The sequence below is a fragment of the Arachis ipaensis genome, chromosome B1 (genome assembly GCF_059453495.1).
Source record: "Arachis ipaensis isolate K30076 ecotype BB chromosome B1, ASM5945349v1, whole genome shotgun sequence".
Lineage (NCBI taxonomy): Eukaryota > Viridiplantae > Streptophyta > Magnoliopsida > Fabales > Fabaceae > Arachis > Arachis ipaensis.
Window position 1 is genome coordinate 81,675,434 of NC_142436.1, and position 19,474 is coordinate 81,694,907.

The 19,474-nt window shown below is 36.9% G+C and overlaps 1 protein-coding gene across 1 annotated transcript; it reads left to right on the forward strand.

Moving 5' to 3' along the window:
* Positions 1–10,523: 10,523 nt before the first annotated feature.
* LOC107631753 (large ribosomal subunit protein uL15x) lies at positions 10,524–11,280 on the forward strand. Its single transcript, XM_016335299.3, has one exon. It carries the CDS (start codon positions 10,537–10,539, stop codon positions 11,077–11,079), a length of 543 nt encoding a protein of 180 aa, XP_016190785.2. The 5' UTR covers positions 10,524–10,536; the 3' UTR covers positions 11,080–11,280.
* The last annotated feature ends 8,194 nt before the right edge of the window (positions 11,281–19,474 follow it).

Sequence of the window (19,474 nt, forward strand, 5' to 3'; positions counted from 1 at the left end):
AGTTTAGCTATGCACACGCGTGGCCGACGCATATGCGTGACAGAGCGTCACGTGCTGCACTTAACAGAACTCGCTGGGGGCGATTTATGGACTGATTTGGACCCAGTTTCAAGCCCGAAAACACAGACTAGAGGCAAGGGTGGAGCTGAGACTGGACACACTTCAATTTTCATTTTTAGTTTAGTTTTAGTTTTGAATTCTAGAGAGGAAAACACTTACTTTTCTCTAGGGTTTTGATTTCTTAGTTTTGCTTTTGAATTGGATTCGAGAGAGCTGCTGCTACCTTCAATTGGAGTAATTGTTCTTACAATTTTCTTCCCTATTACTTCTATTACTTTTGTTTTTCCATTTAATTACCTTGAATTGATGTTTGGATTTTGTTACTTTTGGATTTTATTAATGCAATGAATTATTTTTATGTTTAATTTTAGTATCTGTTTGATCATTGTTAATTATTATTCGTGCCATTTTTAATTTGATTAATTTCTCAAAATTACCATGTCTTTTATTTACTCCTATTATATATTTATGAAAATGGCATTCATGTTAATGACTTAAAGCTCTCAACTTGGCTTAGGGGTTGATTGATTGGGATCCCTTGAGTTGTGATACTCAAGTAGTGATCTGTAATTGGGAGTTGCTGGCTAACTCAATTTTCACCAACTCTAGTCCTTCCTTATGAAGTGACTAGGACTTGTGAATCAGAATTAGTACAACCACTTGACTTTCCTTAATTTGTCAGAGGATAACTAAGTAGAAGTAATGAATATTTACTATCATACTTGGGAAAGACAACAAGGATAGAAACTCCAATTAATCTCCCCTAACCAAGGCCATTTATTTTAAATACATAACACCTCTTGTTATTATTCATTGCTTTAATTCCTAGCCATTTATTTTTCTGTTCTCAATTTAAAAAACATTCAGAAAATTTCTAACCAATAATTTGCATCTTGTGTCAACTCTTTGCGAAATGACCTGGGATTCTACTCCCGGTTATTCATTTTTAATTGTGACATATTCTAAATTGATATTGGAATTTTCGTCGATTAAGACTGTACTTGCAACGCTATTTTTATCAGAGATTCTTAACCGGCATTTTTCCACCCATCATCTAACTACCCATTAACTATCATTTGCCACATATTCATGCATCCCAAATATGAGTACAATACATATGCATTGCTACCACCATTTACTTTGGGGCATTTTGTCCCCTTTTATTATTTGCTCTTTTTGTTTTCTTTTTTCTCCTTTTTTTTTCTTTTTTTTATTTTTATTTTTGTTTTTCTCAATGTATATGATTAAGGTATTGGATGCAAGAATATGTGCTTAACTATCTTTTTCACATTTTCACAAAAATATACAATACCCAATTCCTAAACCAAATGTTTTCAATCCTAAATTTCCCACACTTAAATCATGAGCACTCTCACTAGTCTAAGCTAACAAAGGATTCAAATTAAGGACATTATTGTTTTTCGCTTAGAGTTAATGATGTGCTAATATAAAGAAGCTAATATAAAGAATAAATGGGGTAAAATAGGCTCAACATGGGTTTGCAAAGGATAATGAAAGAGTAAGGTCATATGGGTATGTAAGCTATAGTGAAACAAAGGCCTCAATCACATAAGTGTATGCATACATCAAACAATGAAAATATAGAATTAAGCAAGACAAAGATCACAATTTTAGAGAGAACAACACACACCAAAATAAAACATTGGTTGATAAGATTCAACCAATCAAATAGGTTCAAAATCTCACTGATTTTGTGTGTTCGAGCTCTAAAACCATGTTTCAAATTAAATTTCTTCAAGCAAGTTTAACAAAGATTTTAATTCAAATTAGTGAAATGCCTAAAATAGTTTCTTGGAAAAGAAATTATTACTTCAACCAAGTGGTACATACATGCAAGCAATTAACTACACATGCAATCTATTATGCAATGCAACAACTAATCTAACAAAGAAAATTAAACATTGGTGTTGGACAAGGAAGTAGTTACCCACGGAAGTCGGTATCAACCTCCCCACACTTAAAGGTTACACCGTCCTCGGTGCATGCAAAGAAGAGCAAGGTTGATTGGGGTTGCTACAACTGATGAATTCCTCCAAAAGGTTGTACGGAGGGACTTGTTTGTCGCCCCATTCAAAAGCTTTTCCATTTCCCTCCTTGGTGGCTATCCTGAAAGGAGAGAAAAAGAAAGAAGGATACCCCACAAACAAAGATATACAAACAGATAAAATATGGGTGGGCTAATGCCAAATAATAATGAGGTTCTCAACTACATGGTAGCTACAACATGCAAGTGAGAAAATAATATAGGCGAATGGCATATCCATAGTGCAAGAATTAGAACAATGAGGGAGAGAGAGTAGGTCATGAAAGACAATATGAGTCCATATCAATGCACAAGGAATACAAGTGTTATAGAAGATTAGCATTGACATATAAATAATATCACCCAACAATGTAAAACAAGTCACTAAGCACCAAAACAATGGAAAAAAAATATTCAATAGTTGCGTAAGAAAATTTAACACCAATGGAAAAATAGCAAACCTAGAAAAGGAGATAAAAACATGAACAAAGTTAAAATGGAATGAATGAAAGTATGCAAATGCAATAACTAAAAGAGAATGAAAGAGAATAAGGATGAAAAGGGAGTAAAAGAAAGGGAGAAAGGAAGAGGAAAGAAGAAGAAATGAGAGAAGAAAGAAGAAGAAAGGAGAAGAAGACGCGACACATAAGCGTCGCCCACGCGCACGCGTGGGTTGCAGAATGAGGAGGTGACGCGTACGCGTCAGTCATGCGTACACGTGGGTGTGAATTGTGCTCCTCACACAACACTTGCACAGTGCCAGCGCAACTCTCTATTTGGTTTACCAAAGGTAGCATGAAGAAACGACGCGTGGAAGATAAAAAAATGCAAATGATGCGTGCGCGTCGACGACGCGCACGCGTGGGTTGGGTTGTGTGCCTGGCACCCCACCCGCATGGTTCCAGCGCAACTCTCTGTTCATTATACCAAAGATTGCAGCGTCGCATGTGACGCATGCGCGTCGGTCTCTCGCACGCGTGGGACACACTTTTTTTTTAAATTAACAAGCTACCTGCTGTGTGGAAAGCGATCCAACACAAAACTCACCGGCAAGTGTACCGGGTCGCATCAAGTAATAATAACTCACAGGAGTGAGGTCGATCCCACAGAGATTGAAGGATTGAGCAACTTTAGTTTTGTGGTTGATTTAGTCAAGCGAACAAGAGTTGATTTGAGTTATTTGTAATTGACCGAAGCTAAATTGTATGAATTGTAAAGGGAGAGGGAAGAATTGCAGTAAATTAAAGAACTAAATAAGTAAAAGTGCTGAATCTTAAAGAACAAGTAAATTAAATGACAGAAACTTAGATTGCAAGAAATGTAAATTGCTGGAATCTTAAAGGGTTCAAGGAGCTGGGATTGCAGAATTTAAACAAGGAAAAGTAAATTGCAACAAGCAGGAAAGTAAAAGATGAATTGAGTCGAAATAAATCTCAAACAGAAAGGTAAATTGGCTTGAAGAAGCCTCAGCAGATAAACAGAAAGAAAAATGAAGGATCTCAGGGGTCAAGAGACTAGAAAACCAAGTCTAGATCTCACTGCCTTCCTTGATCCAATTCAAAGATCAATTGCAAGAGAATTAAAGATCAAACAGTAGAAGAAGTAAATTCAAGTCTCAATTTCTCAAATGGTGCAGTGAAACGAAAACAGCGAGAGATTTCAAGGTGAGATTGAGACAGAATTTCCTTAATTCTCAACACCCAAGACTTAAGCAAAGTATGTAGAAAAGAAGACAAGAAAACCCAGAGGAAGAGAATTCAATTCTCTTTTCCAATTCTCCCCAAAAACTCTAAATCTTAAGAACAACAATGAAAAATAAAATTGAGCTCTCCACTGAAGTCCAGTAAAAAAATCTGAAAAGAAAAGCTCCTCCAAAACTTAAATCCTAAGCTATTTATACACTATCTTCTAATGATCATTAATCCTTGAATTTGGGCCCTTGGCCTTGATGGAATTGGGTTGAAGATAGCCTCTGTTGATTGCTCTTGGTCTTGAGAAGAAATCCGTTTGCACTATGGACTTTGGGATCATTCACGTTTGAGTCAACGTTTGAGGCAAACGTTGACTCAAACATCTTCGTGTGATGGCGTTATGCAGAACGGGTGGTTGTTGTCACTCACGTTTGAGTTCACGTTTGAGGTCAAACGTGAGCTCAAACGTGATCCTCCCCAAGGCAATCTTCAGCCAACGTTTGACCTCACGTTTGAGGCAAACGTTGGCGCAAACGTGGCTCCTCCTCCAGGGTATTCTTAAGCCAACGTTTGACCTCACGTTTGAGGCAAACGTTGGCGCAAACGTTGAGCTCCTCCAGGGTGGCTGTGCTGTTATCCACGTTTGAGGCAAACGTGATCTTCTCAATGCTGCCTTTATTTCCATTCCTGCCATCCCCTTTCTTTAACCTTCCTCCAAGCCTTTTGGTCACCTATCATCAATCAACAAATGCATCAAAGCTACGCTAAAATCATGAGACTTCTTCTTATCCTTGACATATAAGCAATTATAGCACAAAACCTCATGAAAATGCATCAATTTACTCATGGTTGATTGAATCCAAGTACACATGAATTTCTACCCAAATGGCTTACTTGTAACTCAAGAAAGTGTATAAAACCTATTAAAAACAAAGAAAAAAGACTAGTAAAACTAGGCTAAGATGCCCTGGCATCACTACCAAAGTAAATCCAAACATTATTTAACTAGCTAGATCACAACTTAAACTAAATAAACCTAATTAAAAAGAAAAATTCAATTTATTACCAATATAAATAAAAGGAAAAATAGGAAGAATTTACCATGGTGGGGTGTCTCCCACCTAGCACTTTTAGTTAAAGTCCTTAAGTTGGACATTTGGTGAGCTCCTTGTCATGGTGGCTTGTGCTTGAACTCATCTTGAAACTTCCACCAACGCTTGTGCTTCCAATAAGCTCCAACATTTCCAAGTGAATTTATGAAGCCTTGATGAAGTTCTTCACAAGTTTTGAGCTTCCAAAGTTGATTATCATTGTTCCAACCGGGTGGCAAGAAATCCGAATTCTCAATGAAGTACCAAACTCTTCTCTTAGATCCAACCAATTGATCACTAGTCCAACCCTTGCATCTAGCTCTTGAAATCGCAACCTTGATGAGTCTTGATTTGTAACTCCAAGCACTGAACATCCTTCTCTTACGCTTAATTCCACAAAGCCTCCTAAGTTGGCCATCCGTTTCAAGAATACCATACTCAAGTGGGACAATAAAGCTAATAGAGATAAGTTTTACCTACTCAAATGAAGGAGTAGACGGCAACCTAGGTAGAGAAGTCTCCAACGATCTTGACAAAGCATATTCAATTCCTGTCCAACCTTGCCGAAGGACTTCCACCTTTTGAAAAGATTCTTCACTTTCAAGCTCTTCCTTACCGAGTTCATCCAACTCTTCTCCGTCACTCAAATAAAAAAATGTGGTTGAGAGAAATCTACCTCAATGTTGCTTTCAATTTCAACGGGAAAAAGGTTCTTCAAACTCAAGGGATTCACTTGTGGATGCAAATTCAGTATTAGGATGGCTTGATTCATGATCATCATCACCAAGGGAACTTGCCTCTTGATCTATCCCGTCCAATTATTCATAGGGAATATGCCTTAGAGGTTGTGCACTACCCTCCTCAATATTAATTTCAAGCTTCTTGGAGGAATAATCTACAACTCTAGATTCCCATGGAGGTTCAGCATCTCCTAAGTCTTCAACCACTTCTTCCTCTTCAACAATTATGGCTTCCTCCAATCGTTCCAATTCAAAATCACATTCCTCACTTTCCACCAGAGTTCCTAGTCTCTCTTTCATGCTATGTTCTTAATCAGATTCTCCACATGTAGCCATGGGAGTTCCTTGAGTGTCCAAACGTTGGAAAGCTAATCGACTTACTAACTCAGTCACGGCAGTCACAAATTCTAGTGTCATCCCTAGCATTTCTCTTTGCCCATGAAAAATAAGATCAAGGGTGTCATCCATTGGAGATTGGGGTGGATGGAAGGGTTCATCAATTGGGAGAAGGGGTTCATAATAGGAGGGTGGTTCATCATGATAAGGATGTGGCGGTTCAATACTCTCCATCTTTTCCACTTGTTGCATAACACACTCCAGTCCCTTGTTCTCAAGTTGAGATTCCAAGATCTCCTTCATGCTCCGATCTTCAGTTGACTTTCCACATTCATCCGTGGAAATGCTTTGTTTGTTGAATGAGTCCCATGGGTCGATGGTGGCTCTCATTTTGGCAATGTTAGCCATGAGAGCTTCGTGTGCTTTTCGGTCTTCCTCTCCCTCCATTTGATGGATGGTTGCTTGAAGTCGACCCATTGCTTCCTTAAAATGATCACGTGGCTCTTGTTCTTCTTGGCTAACATAATTAGGATCATATTGCTCTTGGATTGATGGATATGGACATTCCCCTATGGAGGGTTGTGGTGGAAAGGAAAATTCATCTTGTGGTTGAAAGTTCGCATACTTTGGAGGTGGTGTATATTGAGGTGGTGGTTCTTGGGAGTAATTGTGTTGGAATTAGGGTGGCTCTATGTATGGTTCATTTGGCTTATAAGATGGTTGGTATGGTGGATATGAATTATGGTCATATGGAGGTGTTTGGTGGTAGGGGGCTTGTGAGTACGGTGGTTCAAAACTATGTTGAGGAGGGGGTTCAAAGGCATATGGTGGGGGTTATTGGTAACTACAACGGGATCCACCATAGCTATTGGATTGATATGCATCTTGGAATGGTTGTTGCTCATAGTACATTGGAGGAGGTTGTTGCCAAGAGGGTTGATCAAATCCTTGTGACTCCTCCCATCTTTGATTGTCCCATCCTTGATGCAAGACTTCATTGTAATCTCCACTTCCTACAACATAATTGTAACCACACTCATAGCCAAAGGGGTGAGAATTCATGATAGTGAGAGAAAATAAAAACAAATACTAACAAAAAATAATGAAAATAAACTCCTAAAACTAGCAACAACTAACAAGGAAACGAAAAGGCAAACATATTTATAATATTCACAATAACCAATAATAAGGCACACATTTGCAATTCTCCAGCAACGGCGCCAAAAATTGATGGGGGGAAAATGTCGGTAAAGATTTTCACAAAAATATCGCGTTGCAAGTATAGTTCTAAACCGACAATTAAACCTCAATCAACATTTAGATTGTTTGTCATAAATACAAACCCAATAAAATTAACCAAAGTGTTCAAACCTCGGGTCATCTCTCAAGAAATTACAGGGAAGTATATTTATTATTAGATATGGAAAAGTATATTTTTGGGTTTTGTAATAAGAAACAAGAAAGTAAAATGGCAAGAAAATAAACTAATAACTAAGAAAGCTCTTAGCAAGGAATGATAATTAGAAGTCATATCCTCATTATCATCATCAATTGTGATGGTAAATGTGAATTACCTTCACTTAGTTAACCTCTAACCAATGGAGGAAGGTCAAGTGCATACAATCAACTTGAGTCCACAAGTCCTAGTCAACTCATAGTAAGAGACTAGCTTTGGTGAAGTTTAAGCTAACCGACAATCTTCAATCACCAATCAACAAAAGACTTTTGATAACTCAAGAGTCTCTAAATAATCAATCCAAGTTAAGAATAGAAAAATCTAATTTAAAACCCAACCAAGCATTTTATCAAATATTTGGAAGGAATAAAATAAAAGCATAGAAAACTAACAAGACCTAGCAAACTCTAAGACTAACAATTGCAAGAGGAAACAATAACAACAAATTAAAGAAAGCAATCATAAATATGAAAATATAAATTGCATTAATATAGATTAAAGGGAACAAGAAGAATTCATAAACTAAATTGGCAACATAAAGGAATCAACAAGAGAAGTAGATAAACTAGAGTACTAGAACAAATAAAAGTAGAAGAAAACTAAATTAAAACAAGGTAGAAATCTGAATTTGGGAAGGAACAAGACTAAAAACCCTAAAACCTAGAGAGAGGAGAGAGCCTCTCTCTCTCTAGAAACCTACATCTAAACATAACTAATGTGTGTATGAAAAGTGAATGATGGATAGATCCTTGATTCTGCTCCACTCCCAGCCTCTAATATGCGTTTTCAGGCTAGAAACTGGGTCCAAATCAACCCAGAAATCGCCCCCAGCGAGTTCTGTTAGGTGCAGCATGTGACGCTCTGTCACGCATACGCGTCAGCCACGTGTACACGTTGCTGAACAAATTCTTGGTCACGCATACGCATCATCCACGCGTACGCGTCGCTTGACATCTGCATCGGTCACGCGTACGCGTCATCCATGCGTGTGCGTCGCTGCTAGCTTCCCAAGACCTCAATTTCTTGTGTTCCTTTCCATCCTCTAAGCCATTCCTGTCCTAGAAAACTTGAAATCACTTAACGCACATATCACGGCATCAATGGTAATAAAAGATGATTAAAAATTAGCAAATTTAAGGCCAAAGAAGCATATTTTCAATCACAGCACAAAATTAGGAAGGAAAATATAAAACATGCGAATTCTATGAATAAGTGTGCAAATAATGGATAAAATCCACTCAATTCAACCTAAAGTATACCATGAAATAGTGGTGCATCAACCAGACCCAAAGTGGGCCCAAGGCCCAACCCAAATCTTATTAAACAAAGGAACTCAGCATCTTCTTCCTCCCTCATGAGCCATTCACGTTGAGAACTTAAGGAAAGAGGGAAGAAGAGAGTTCCAAAACAAAAACCTAGCTTTACCTTCAAATCCTTTTAACTTTTGATCCGAGGCTCCGATCGCCGCACCGTTTACGGCCACGCGACCGTGGCGCCGAGCTCTACAAAGCTCATAACTTTGTTTCTAAGGTAAGCCACGTTTTTCTTCCAGTTTTCTAGCCCTTTGAATTCGAAATTCTTGAGTAAAAGTGTTGATATTTTGAACTCTTTGATGTTATAGGATCTAATTAGCTTGAAGAGAAGGTTCAATCTCACTCCTTTGATTCTTGCGTATGGTAAGATCCTTAACCCTAAGTGAAACACTTAAGATTTTGTGATTAGTGATTGAGTTTGTATGTGTGGGTGTATGTTATGTGTATTAGGAAGTGTATATATGTATGTTAGAGCTTAACTGAGGTGTTGGAAAGCTTGGAGTAGGCTTGTGGTGCTAAAAAATCTACTTGAGGAAAGTGAAATTGGAAGTGTTCCGGGTTGAGCAGGGAATCGGCCAATGTATGGTTTCGGTTTTCTATATCTAAAATGTAATGTGATGTGAAAACTTAGGCTAGAAACCCTAAGATAGGCATTAAATTTGAGATGTTGTTGATTGATTATAATGGATTATTATTCGATGAATAAAAAACCAAAAAAATATTTTTTAAAAATTTAAAATGTTAAAAAATAAATTTTTTTATTTTTGAATTCTTAAATTATAAGATTAAATTTTTTTATTTAAAGTAGAAAAATAAAATGAAGTCCAGCAATATTTAATAAAACAAAAAATTTGTAAATTTTTTATTTTTTATTTTTAAAATTTTAAACAAAAAATAAATAAATTAATGAGTAATTACCCAAATCAGTCCCCAACGATTTTAAAAGTGGACATTTTAGTCTCCAAAAAAAGTTAATATACAGATCAATTCCCAACGTTTTTTTCTGTCAAACATAATAATCCTCCGTCGATTTTACTTTTACTAGATATCAACCTTTATTATTATTAACTTAGCTTTGTGCATGTGGACGATGACACTAGCATATTAATACTCTCTTTTTCGTTAGAAACAAGTAAGGTGAATAATGATGCATTGAAATTCAAATTAAAACATTATCTTTTATTACAAACATATTTTTTAAAGTAGGACATCTTTTGATTATATTAAATACAAAAATATCAAATGATTTAACCTTAAATTTCTTGTAAAATAGTCTCTAATAATTTTATTGAACATTATTATTATTATTATTATTATTATTATTATTATTATTATTATTATTGAGTGACTATATATATAAAAGAATCTAATGAATAAATTTATCATCATTTTTGTTCAAAAAATAAAAAAAATTATGTTACAGTATTATTGTGTAATTAATAATAATAATAATAATAATAATAATAATAATAATAATAATAATTTTATTTTACTTTTTTCTACGAAAGACTATTATGTCTAAGGGAGAAAAACGTTGGAATTGATCTATGTATTATATTTTTTTTTAGATTAAAATGTCAGCTTTTAAAATTTTTAGGGACTAGATAATTACTCTAACGAAAAATAAATTGGAGACTGATTTATCTATCGGAATAAAATTTTCGAAATATTTTTGTATATTAATTTTTTTGAGATTAAAATATCCACTTTTAACATTCTTGAGTAGGTAATTATTTATTATTCTAAATAAAATAAGGTTTAAAATTATACGAAAAGGGTCATATTGGTAAAATCAGGAGAAATGGATGGGCTTCGCGTATAAATCCCTAAACCCTAATTGCATCCCCTGTGGCCGCTCCATTATCACACACAGAAGCAGCGGCAGCAAACAAGGAGAGAAAATGACGACGAGATTCAAGAAGAACAGGAAGAAGAGAGGTCACGTCAGCGCCGGCCACGGGCGTATTGGAAAGCACCGGAAGCACCCGGGAGGTCGTGGTAACGCCGGAGGAATGCACCACCACCGCATCCTCTTCGACAAGTACCATCCCGGTTACTTCGGCAAGGTCGGTATGCGGTACTTCCACAAGCTCCGCAACAAGTTCCATTGCCCTATCGTCAACATTGACAAGCTCTGGTCCTTGGTTCCTCAAGAGTTGAAGGATAAGGCCTCCAAGGACGGTACCAAGGCGCCGTTGGTTGACGTTACGCAATTCGGTTACTTCAAGGTTTTGGGGAAGGGGGTTCTTCCTGAGAACCAACCTGTGGTCGTGAAGGCCAAGCTTGTTTCAAAGGTTGCGGAGAAGAAGATCAAGGAGGCTGGTGGTGCTGTTGTTCTCACCGCTTGATTTCTAGGGTATTATTCTATTTTTGAATAATTTTAGGGTTTATGCTTTTTACATTTTTTGTTTTTGGACTATTTTAAGATGTTGGATGTTGTTATTACTATGATATACTTTAGCTGGGTTAGTTGAAGTGTTTGGCTCGTACTTTAGTCTAATTTTTCTGTTGGATGTTTGATTATAAATTTGAAGTGGGGATCATATTAATTGGACGCTGCTTATTTAAAAACATTTATCTGAAATGCGGCATATTAAGGTGATAGTGATAGGTTTACAAGAATGAAGGGTTTGTTATGCCTTTAATTTCTTGGCATTTATAATAGAAATTGATTGTTTTAGGGTTTGGTGATTTTGATTCGGTTATGCTTGATGCTTTTGGTTGTGGCTTGTGTTCATTTGGGGCATCAAGTTATACATTTATGGACCGTTTTGTGGTGAGTATTTTGTTGTCTTTTGAATAGAAGTGCAGGGAGATGTGATTAGAGCATTTTACAATGGCTTTAACATTTTCTAATCGGTGGTCATAGTAGCTTTGGTCCTTCATTGTCTTTCTTTCTTCTCTTCACTGTCTTCCTTCCACGTCAAGCAGCTTGTCAAAGTAGCATTGGAGTGTAGGTTGCATCCATTCTGCCGCCTGTTTAATGGAGATTGTAATCTAAGTTAGTAATTAGTAAATGCAACATCCAAAAACGTGGAATCATAATCCAATTTTGCTCTAATGTTGGAAGTACTTAGGGTTCTCTTTGATTCAAGGACATTTCAAAGAGAAGCGAACATAACTGTCAATGATTAAGCTCTTGGGTTAAGCCTCTTAACAAAACTTTTGGGCTTACCGTTACCCATGGCTAATTGAATCTATTTTTGTGTGCTCTTTATAAGCATATCCTTGGTTTTAGAGGAATACTAATGATTTTTTCATCGAACATTTTTTCTAAAAAGATTAATTGTTATGCAGAGGGACCTGTTTAAGAATTTTTAGAATTCTGAGTTTTGATTTCTTTTAGAGTTTTCATCGATGAGATTGATTCTTCTCAAATTTTTAGAAGACGACCTATGATTGATTAGTTTACAAATAAAAAAATTGGGGATTGATTTAATAATTAAAATTTATTAAATACTAAAATACCTCATTAAAAATTTCTTAGGATATTGAAATAAGTTAGGATATTACTATTATTCTTAGGACTAAACCACCAAAAATAACCATGAAAGATTGATTCGCTGACAAAAGTAACCACAGAAGATCATAACTCCTCGTATGCCTACAATTGATTAGCTCTATTTGACAAAAATAACTACGGACACAAGCCATATTCTCATAGCTTTGATTTCACCTTTAATCTTTTTCTCAACCTTCATGGCCATGTTAACTTTCCTCTCCCTGTGATCTATTGAAGCAATCAACACATCTTGATTAGCAACACCACATTCATGCTCATTCAGTATTCTAATCAAACACTTTGTCAAACTTTGCTATCCCCCATCAATTTCATCATTAAACAAAATAATTGCAATTGCGACTTTACAGAAGCCAAAAAATCGAAATATCAGAGATGCAGAGAAACCCTATACTTGTCTAACTATCATAAATAATGTTCCATACCTTCGAAGAGGGTAATGTTCCATACCTTCGAAGAGGGGCAACGAATAAACCATCTTCCAGGATTAGTAACCGTCAAAGATTTCAACAAGACAACATACTCACCTAGTGACATCTTCCATCTAGAATTTTCTTCTTCTTCATCTTCGAATGTGAAGCTCCTGAAAATTTGCTTCCTTCTCAAATTCTATGAGAATAAATGAATTTAGGGTTCTCCTGTGGAGTAGCTTGGAACGATGGATGATTGTGCTCGGGTATGATTTTACCCTGCAAAAATTGGGTTCCAACTAAGAAGAACGAAGAAAACAGTCCACGTATGCCACTCTGTTAAGGCTACATCAGGCTTGGCTATTTTTGACAAACGGAGCTAATCAATTATACGCATCTGAGGAGTTATCATCTTTCATGGTTACTTTTGTTAGCGAATCAATTTTTTATAGTTACTTTTGGTAGTTTAGTCTATTCTTAGTTTTATTTGCCAATTCCGGATCCCCATGAAATTATTAAGGTGCAGTTGGTTTTTTTATTTTACTTTATTTTTAGAGTAAGGTATATTTTTTGTCTTTAAAATTTGTCTAAAATTTTAAAAATATTTGTAAGTTTTATTTTGTTTTAATTTTATTCCAAAAATTTTTTATTTGTATTAAATATATTCCAACAACTAAATTTTCAAAAAAATTAAGATTAATCTAACAAAAGTGCATGAAAATTATGCTTTGATTTGTTTGTGTTGAAAGTTATTTTTATGAAATTGTTATTAATTTTATGATTTAATCCTAAATTTAAAAAAAAATTAACCGTCTAAGGTATATTTGATGCAAATAAAAAATTTGTGGAACAAAATTAAAACAAAATACAATTTAAAGATATTTTTAAAATTTTTGTAAAATTTCAGAGACAAAAAAATATACTTTATCTTTATTTTTAGAATTTTATTAAAAAAAGTAAATTGAAAAATAAAATTTTAGTATTTCTTTTGTTTTTCACAGAATTTTATAAACAGAAAATAATAAAAATAACAATGCAAATCAAACACACTTATAAAAGTGTGGAACTCCATTATGAAGTCTCGAATCGCTAGTATAGATGCATCCGCTATCAGCTTAATTTAGTTTGTGATATTGGACTAGTGAAGGGAGTCTACAGGCCTGGTATTTTATAAACAGAAAATAATGAAAATGATACATTGGTTGCGGTCGTTTCTTGTTCGATTGTTCCATCACCTTTATCTTCGTGAATACGCATGAAAGTGGACTATGAGTTTACGACACGCTGCACTATAATAGTAAATAACTAAATATAAAAGTGGAACTTGCACCAATTATATAAAACTATTGTTTTTATCTTAGTAACATTAGAGAATATATATCTTTTAAAATTATGTCAATTTTATTCTGATAATATAAATTATAAAAAAAATTATTTTTATAAAAAATTGTAGAAAACAAAAATTTTTGTGAGCTAATAACAATAGAATATTTATAGGTAAAAAAAAAAGTCAAATAAATTTTTTAATTATTATTTTTATGTAAAAAAATTTTAATTTTTTATTAATAATTAATTTTAATATTCATTATTTAAAATTTTAAAAAAAATTAACGTATATATTTTTATACTTAATTAAGTATTAAGTCTGTTGTATAAATAAAAATAATTAATTTTTATACTTATTATTTACAAATAATATTTTTTTATATATAAAAAAATATAATTAGATTTTAGTATAAAAGAATTTATATTGATAGTTATAGAATTAATTTAAAATTCTTTTTTTGAAATAATTGAATCTTGATTCTAATTATTAATCACAATATAAGTATTTTCTTCAAATTATATATAATAAATATTTAAAGGAAGAGAAGTGAAAATATAGATTAGAAAGATAAGTGGTGAAAATTTAAAACTAAATAAAAAAATATGTATATAATAATATATTTTTTTATGTGAATAATATTACTGAATATTTTTAATTATATTTAATTATAAATTTAATGTATTTTTTATAATTTTATGAATTTATTTAAATTATATTATTTTATTAATTTATTTTTTATAGAATAGAGAGAGAAAAAGAGAGAAGGAAAGAGAGAGAGAATTTGTTAATTTAAAAAAAAAAAGATTTTATTTTAATTATAACAAAAGAATATTTCTTCACACATTTTAGTTTGTCAAATTAATAATATATGTAATGACCTAACTTTTGGCATGTCCGACAACTACCAATCGTTAGGTGTTATCATTTAGTCGACCAATAAAATTCTATACTCTGTATTACATACTTAGATATGAGCTTGTCGCACTTACCGATATTGCGTAAGTTAGTCAGATTTTATATTTTCATGTTTAAATTAAAGAACAATTATAGATGAAACCTTATATTCACATAACAAAGTATAAAATATAGCAACCATCATATAGTGTCTCAAGGTTTAATTCATACATTCAACTGATAACATAAAAAGTCATAACAAGTATTCACCCACGATATATATAATTTAGAAGTTAGTACATAGTAGATTTATAGTTACATATATGCATACTATATATAGGACATCTCGAAACCTGACCCACACATAAGCCTCTAGTCTGGTACCTAAGCTAACATAAAGATAGTAAAATCTTACCCCTCAGAAAATACTACAAAAAGAGAGAGAAACAAAATTTAATGACCGAGGATGATCTATTATACTTCTGTCATTGTATAAGATGTCTCTGGTACGGGTTGAGAGATGGATCGAGAACTTGCGGGTTGAGGTAAATGCTGGATCACTTGACTGGAGCAATGGGGGAAGGTACCTGCAAAGACACTCCGACGCTCAAGTCAAAATGGATCTAAGAGGTATAAGGTGTGAGGAATGAATGAATACCTGGAGGGACCTGGGTCCTCTATTTATAGGTGATGGTAGTTATCTTATCTTATCTTGTTTGGCTAAGATAAGGGAGACGTTTGAATTCGAAAGTTGGTTAGGAACTCTAGAGGGCCGGTTCCGGGCCTTCTAGAAGGGCGAAGCGGGTCGGACCCGGGTAACTAGGTTCAGGGACCATTCCGGGCGTAGGATCCGTGGGTCGGATCCGTAACAGTTGCCCCCGGAGCGAGAGAGTGAGGGTGCTCGGTCTCATCGCTGGAGGAACCTTTTCCTCGCCGTTTGTGGTTTGGCAAGGAGATCATTTATTTGGTTTTTCTAGTCGAGGTCGAGGATTTGGGGAGTTCCTGGCCGTTTCATGGTCAGGCGAGGAGCACGTTGTTTGGGCGTCTCATCACATGCCGGGTTTGATGACCGTTCTGAAGAAGGGTCCGGAGATCGGGTCTGGAATAGTTGTCCCCGGAGCATGAGAGTATGCTTTCTTGGTCTCAATGCTAAGTCGTTGGGGAGTCCGATTCTCTGTAGTTTGGGAGACTGTGAGGGACCTGAAAAGGGCGTGACATCATCCTGCATTTATTGGTAGGATGTTGGTCAGTCTGGCTTTCCGAAAGTTGGAAGACCGTCAGCTCATGCTGTTTTGTGTGGCCTTTTTTGGGTTGTTATTGTGAACTTATTTTAGGCCTCTTGGTGGGCCGATTTCAAGACTTTGTTTATTTAGCTTATTTGGATTTTCGTTTTGTTAGCTTTGCGGGTGATCGATTCACGAGTCACTATTTTTGTTATTTGGATATCTGTTTTATTGGCTTCGGGGTGATCGATTCCCGGGTAGCCGTTCACTTATTTGGATATCCGTGGGTAATCGATTCCCGTGTAGCTGTTTACTTATTTGGATATCTATTTTGTTATTCGGATATCCGTTCTGTTATTTGGATATCTGTTTTATTGGCTTCGGGGTGATCGATTCCCGGGTAGCCGTTCACTTATTTGGATATCCGTGGGTAATCGATTCCCGTGTAGCCGTTTGGATATCCGTTTTGTTATTCGGATATCCGTTTGTTGGCTTCTGGGTGATCGATTCCTGGGTAGCCTTTTCACTTATTTGGATATCCGTTTTATTATTTGGATATCCGTTTTGTTGGCCTCGGGGTAATCGATAGCCGTTTGCTTATTTGGATATCCGTTTTGTTATTCGGATATCCGTTCTGTTATTTGGATATCTGTTTTATTGGTTTCGGAGTGATCGATTCCCGGGTAGCCGTTCACTTATTTGGATATCCGTTTTATTGTTTGGATATCCGTTTTGTTGGCCTCGGGTAATCGATTCCCATGTAGCTGTTTACTTATTTGGATATCTGTTTTATTGGCTTTGGGGTGATCGATTCCCGGGTAACCGTTCACTTATTTGGATATCCGTTTTGTTATTCGGATATCCGTTTGTTGGCTTCTGGGTGATCGATTCCCGGGTAGCCTTTTCACTTATTTGGATATCCGTTTTATTATTTGGATATCCGTTTTGTTGGCCTCGGGGTAATCGAATCGCGTGTAGCCATTTGCTTATTTGGATATCCGTTTTGTTGGCCTCGGGGTAATCGATTCCCGTGTAGCCGCGTTTGGTTTGTGCCATCGGACGGGGCAATGCTTTTGAGAAAATGAATTCCATTTATGGTTTGGGCCTCGTTAAAACCTCCCAATGTGGGTAGGAAAGAGTACCCAGTAAGAAAATATACGATTAAACGACTTAAGCAATAAATGCAAGTAAAAAAGGCAAAATATAAAGGGTAAAGAGATAGTCTTAAACGACCTCAATCTTGTTGCTTTGGAAGGATGTTTCTACATATAGTAGCACCGTAAGTTAGTGGAATTTCAGGATCTTGGAAGCTTGGTCCCGTCTAGTCTTTCGAGCATATAGGCTCTTTTTTCGATTACCGTCCTAATTTGGTAGGGACCCTCCCAGTTGGGCATGAGCATCCCTTCTCCAGGAGTGGGTGGACCGATATCATTTTGTCGTAAGACGAGGTCTCCTGGTCCAAAGTCTCATCGTATCGTGCTGCCATTGTACCTTAGACTTATTCTTTGTTTTAGGGCTAGCTCCCGTAGGTGTGCTATGCTCCTGACCTTGTCTGCAAGGTCCCACTCTGCCTCTTTGTCGTTTCCTCACACGATTCTGTGCGGACTTTGGTCTTGGTGTACATCAAGGTCGGCGAGGAAGATGCCTGCCGCATCTCGGGATCTCTTGCGGAGGGTCGAGCTGGTGTTCTCACACTCTACCGCGACTTTCCGGTCTCTGTGTATTTTTCCGATAGTGCCGTCATCGGCTTGGAACTTCATGAGTAAGAATTTGGTGAAGATGACCGCCGAGAGGTTGTTAATGGTCTTTCTCCCGAGGATGATGTTTGTAGGTGGTGGAGTTCTTGAGGATGACAAATTCGGAGAGGATGGTCTTTCTTTGGTTCCCGGCTCCGATGGTAAGGGGAAGTGTGATGGTGCCATCCGGTTGAAGGAAGTTATTCCCGAGCCCGGTTACCCATTATGGTGGGTTTGTAGGTTTTTGTTTCAGAGCCCGAGTTTGTCGAAGGATCCCCTGAAGAGGATGTTGGAATCTGCTCATGTGTCGAGTAGTATTCTTCTGACCAGCCCGGTTCCTATCTTTGCGGAGATAACGAAGGGGGCATCTTTCGCCGAGGTGCCGTATTGGCAGTCCTCGAGGGAGAATGTTATCGCATTATTGGTGATGATTTTTGGGGTTTGGTTTCTGACTGCCAGGACCTTGAGGTTCTTTTTTAGTGCCGATTTTGACTTTTTCGGCTTATCCTTGCTTGTTATGACGTTGCGACTATGGTCGGGTCTATTTTCGGACTTTCCCGAGGGGCTTGTCTTTGTGTCCTTGGGTTGCGTCCTTCCCTCTCTGGTGATCTGTCTCTTTCTGTGCGCTTCGACTCCCTGATGATCTTGGCGAACTCGGAGAGCTTGCCGTCTCGTATGGCTTGCTCCAGAGCGTCTTTTAAGTCGATGCAGTGCTGTGTTCTGTGCCCGTATCCTCGGTGGTAGTCACAATATAAATTCTTGTTGCCGCCCGTTCTTTCTTTAAGTGGTCGGGCCTTCGGAAGGACGCCTCGGTCAGCTATTTGGTGGTAGATCTCGGTGATAGGAGCTAACAAGAGGGTGTAATTTGAGCATTTGTCGGTTTGGAATGTTCCTTTTGGTTTTCTCTTGGTGGGGTGTTTTGGCAAGGTACCGTAGTGCCGTTCTGCCGTTTATTGGCCGCCACGACTTGGCTCACCTCCTCATCGTTTATGTAATCCTTAGCGACGCTCTGAATCTCGTGCATAGTCCAGACTGGCTTCGCGGTGAGATACTTTCAGAAGTCCTCATTCATAAGTCCATTGGTCAGGCAGAGGCTCGCGACTGAGTCCGTGAGTCCATCGACCGTCAGGTATTTTCTCGTAGATTCGTCTTGTCTTTGGGTAATTCCGAGCAAGCTAATGGGGTGTTTAGCTTTGGTGATTTTGATAGTGAACTGGGCCATGAACTTTCTGGTGATATCGTGGAAGCTGGCTATGGACCTATTTGGGAGGGCGTTGAACCATTTGATCGCAGGGCCATCTAAGGTTATCGAGAAGGCCTTACACCGGATCATGTCGGCGGCTCCTTCCAGGTTCATCCTGGCCTCGAAGGCCGTTAGGTGTTCCCGGGGATCGTTGGTCCCGTCCTATTTCATGTCAGTGGGCTTGTTGAAGTCCTTCAGGAGTTTGGCTCTCAAGGATTTTTCTGTGAACGGGATGGCTTCCATTATCACGTGCATGTTTCCTGCTCGTTTGGCCTCCCGATGGTGCCGTCGGTCGTCTTCTCCGCGTCGGTGTTTCGGGTCTAGGGAAACGCTGCGATCGTGCTGTTTGCAGCAGGGGGCCTGGTGTTCCTGGTATCGCGATGAGATTAG

Excerpts from the sequence above, each read along its gene's own strand:
- LOC107631753 (XM_016335299.3), top strand. The coding sequence starts at position 10,537 with ATGGGCTTCGCGTATAAATCCCTAAACCCTAATTGCATCCCCTGTGGC.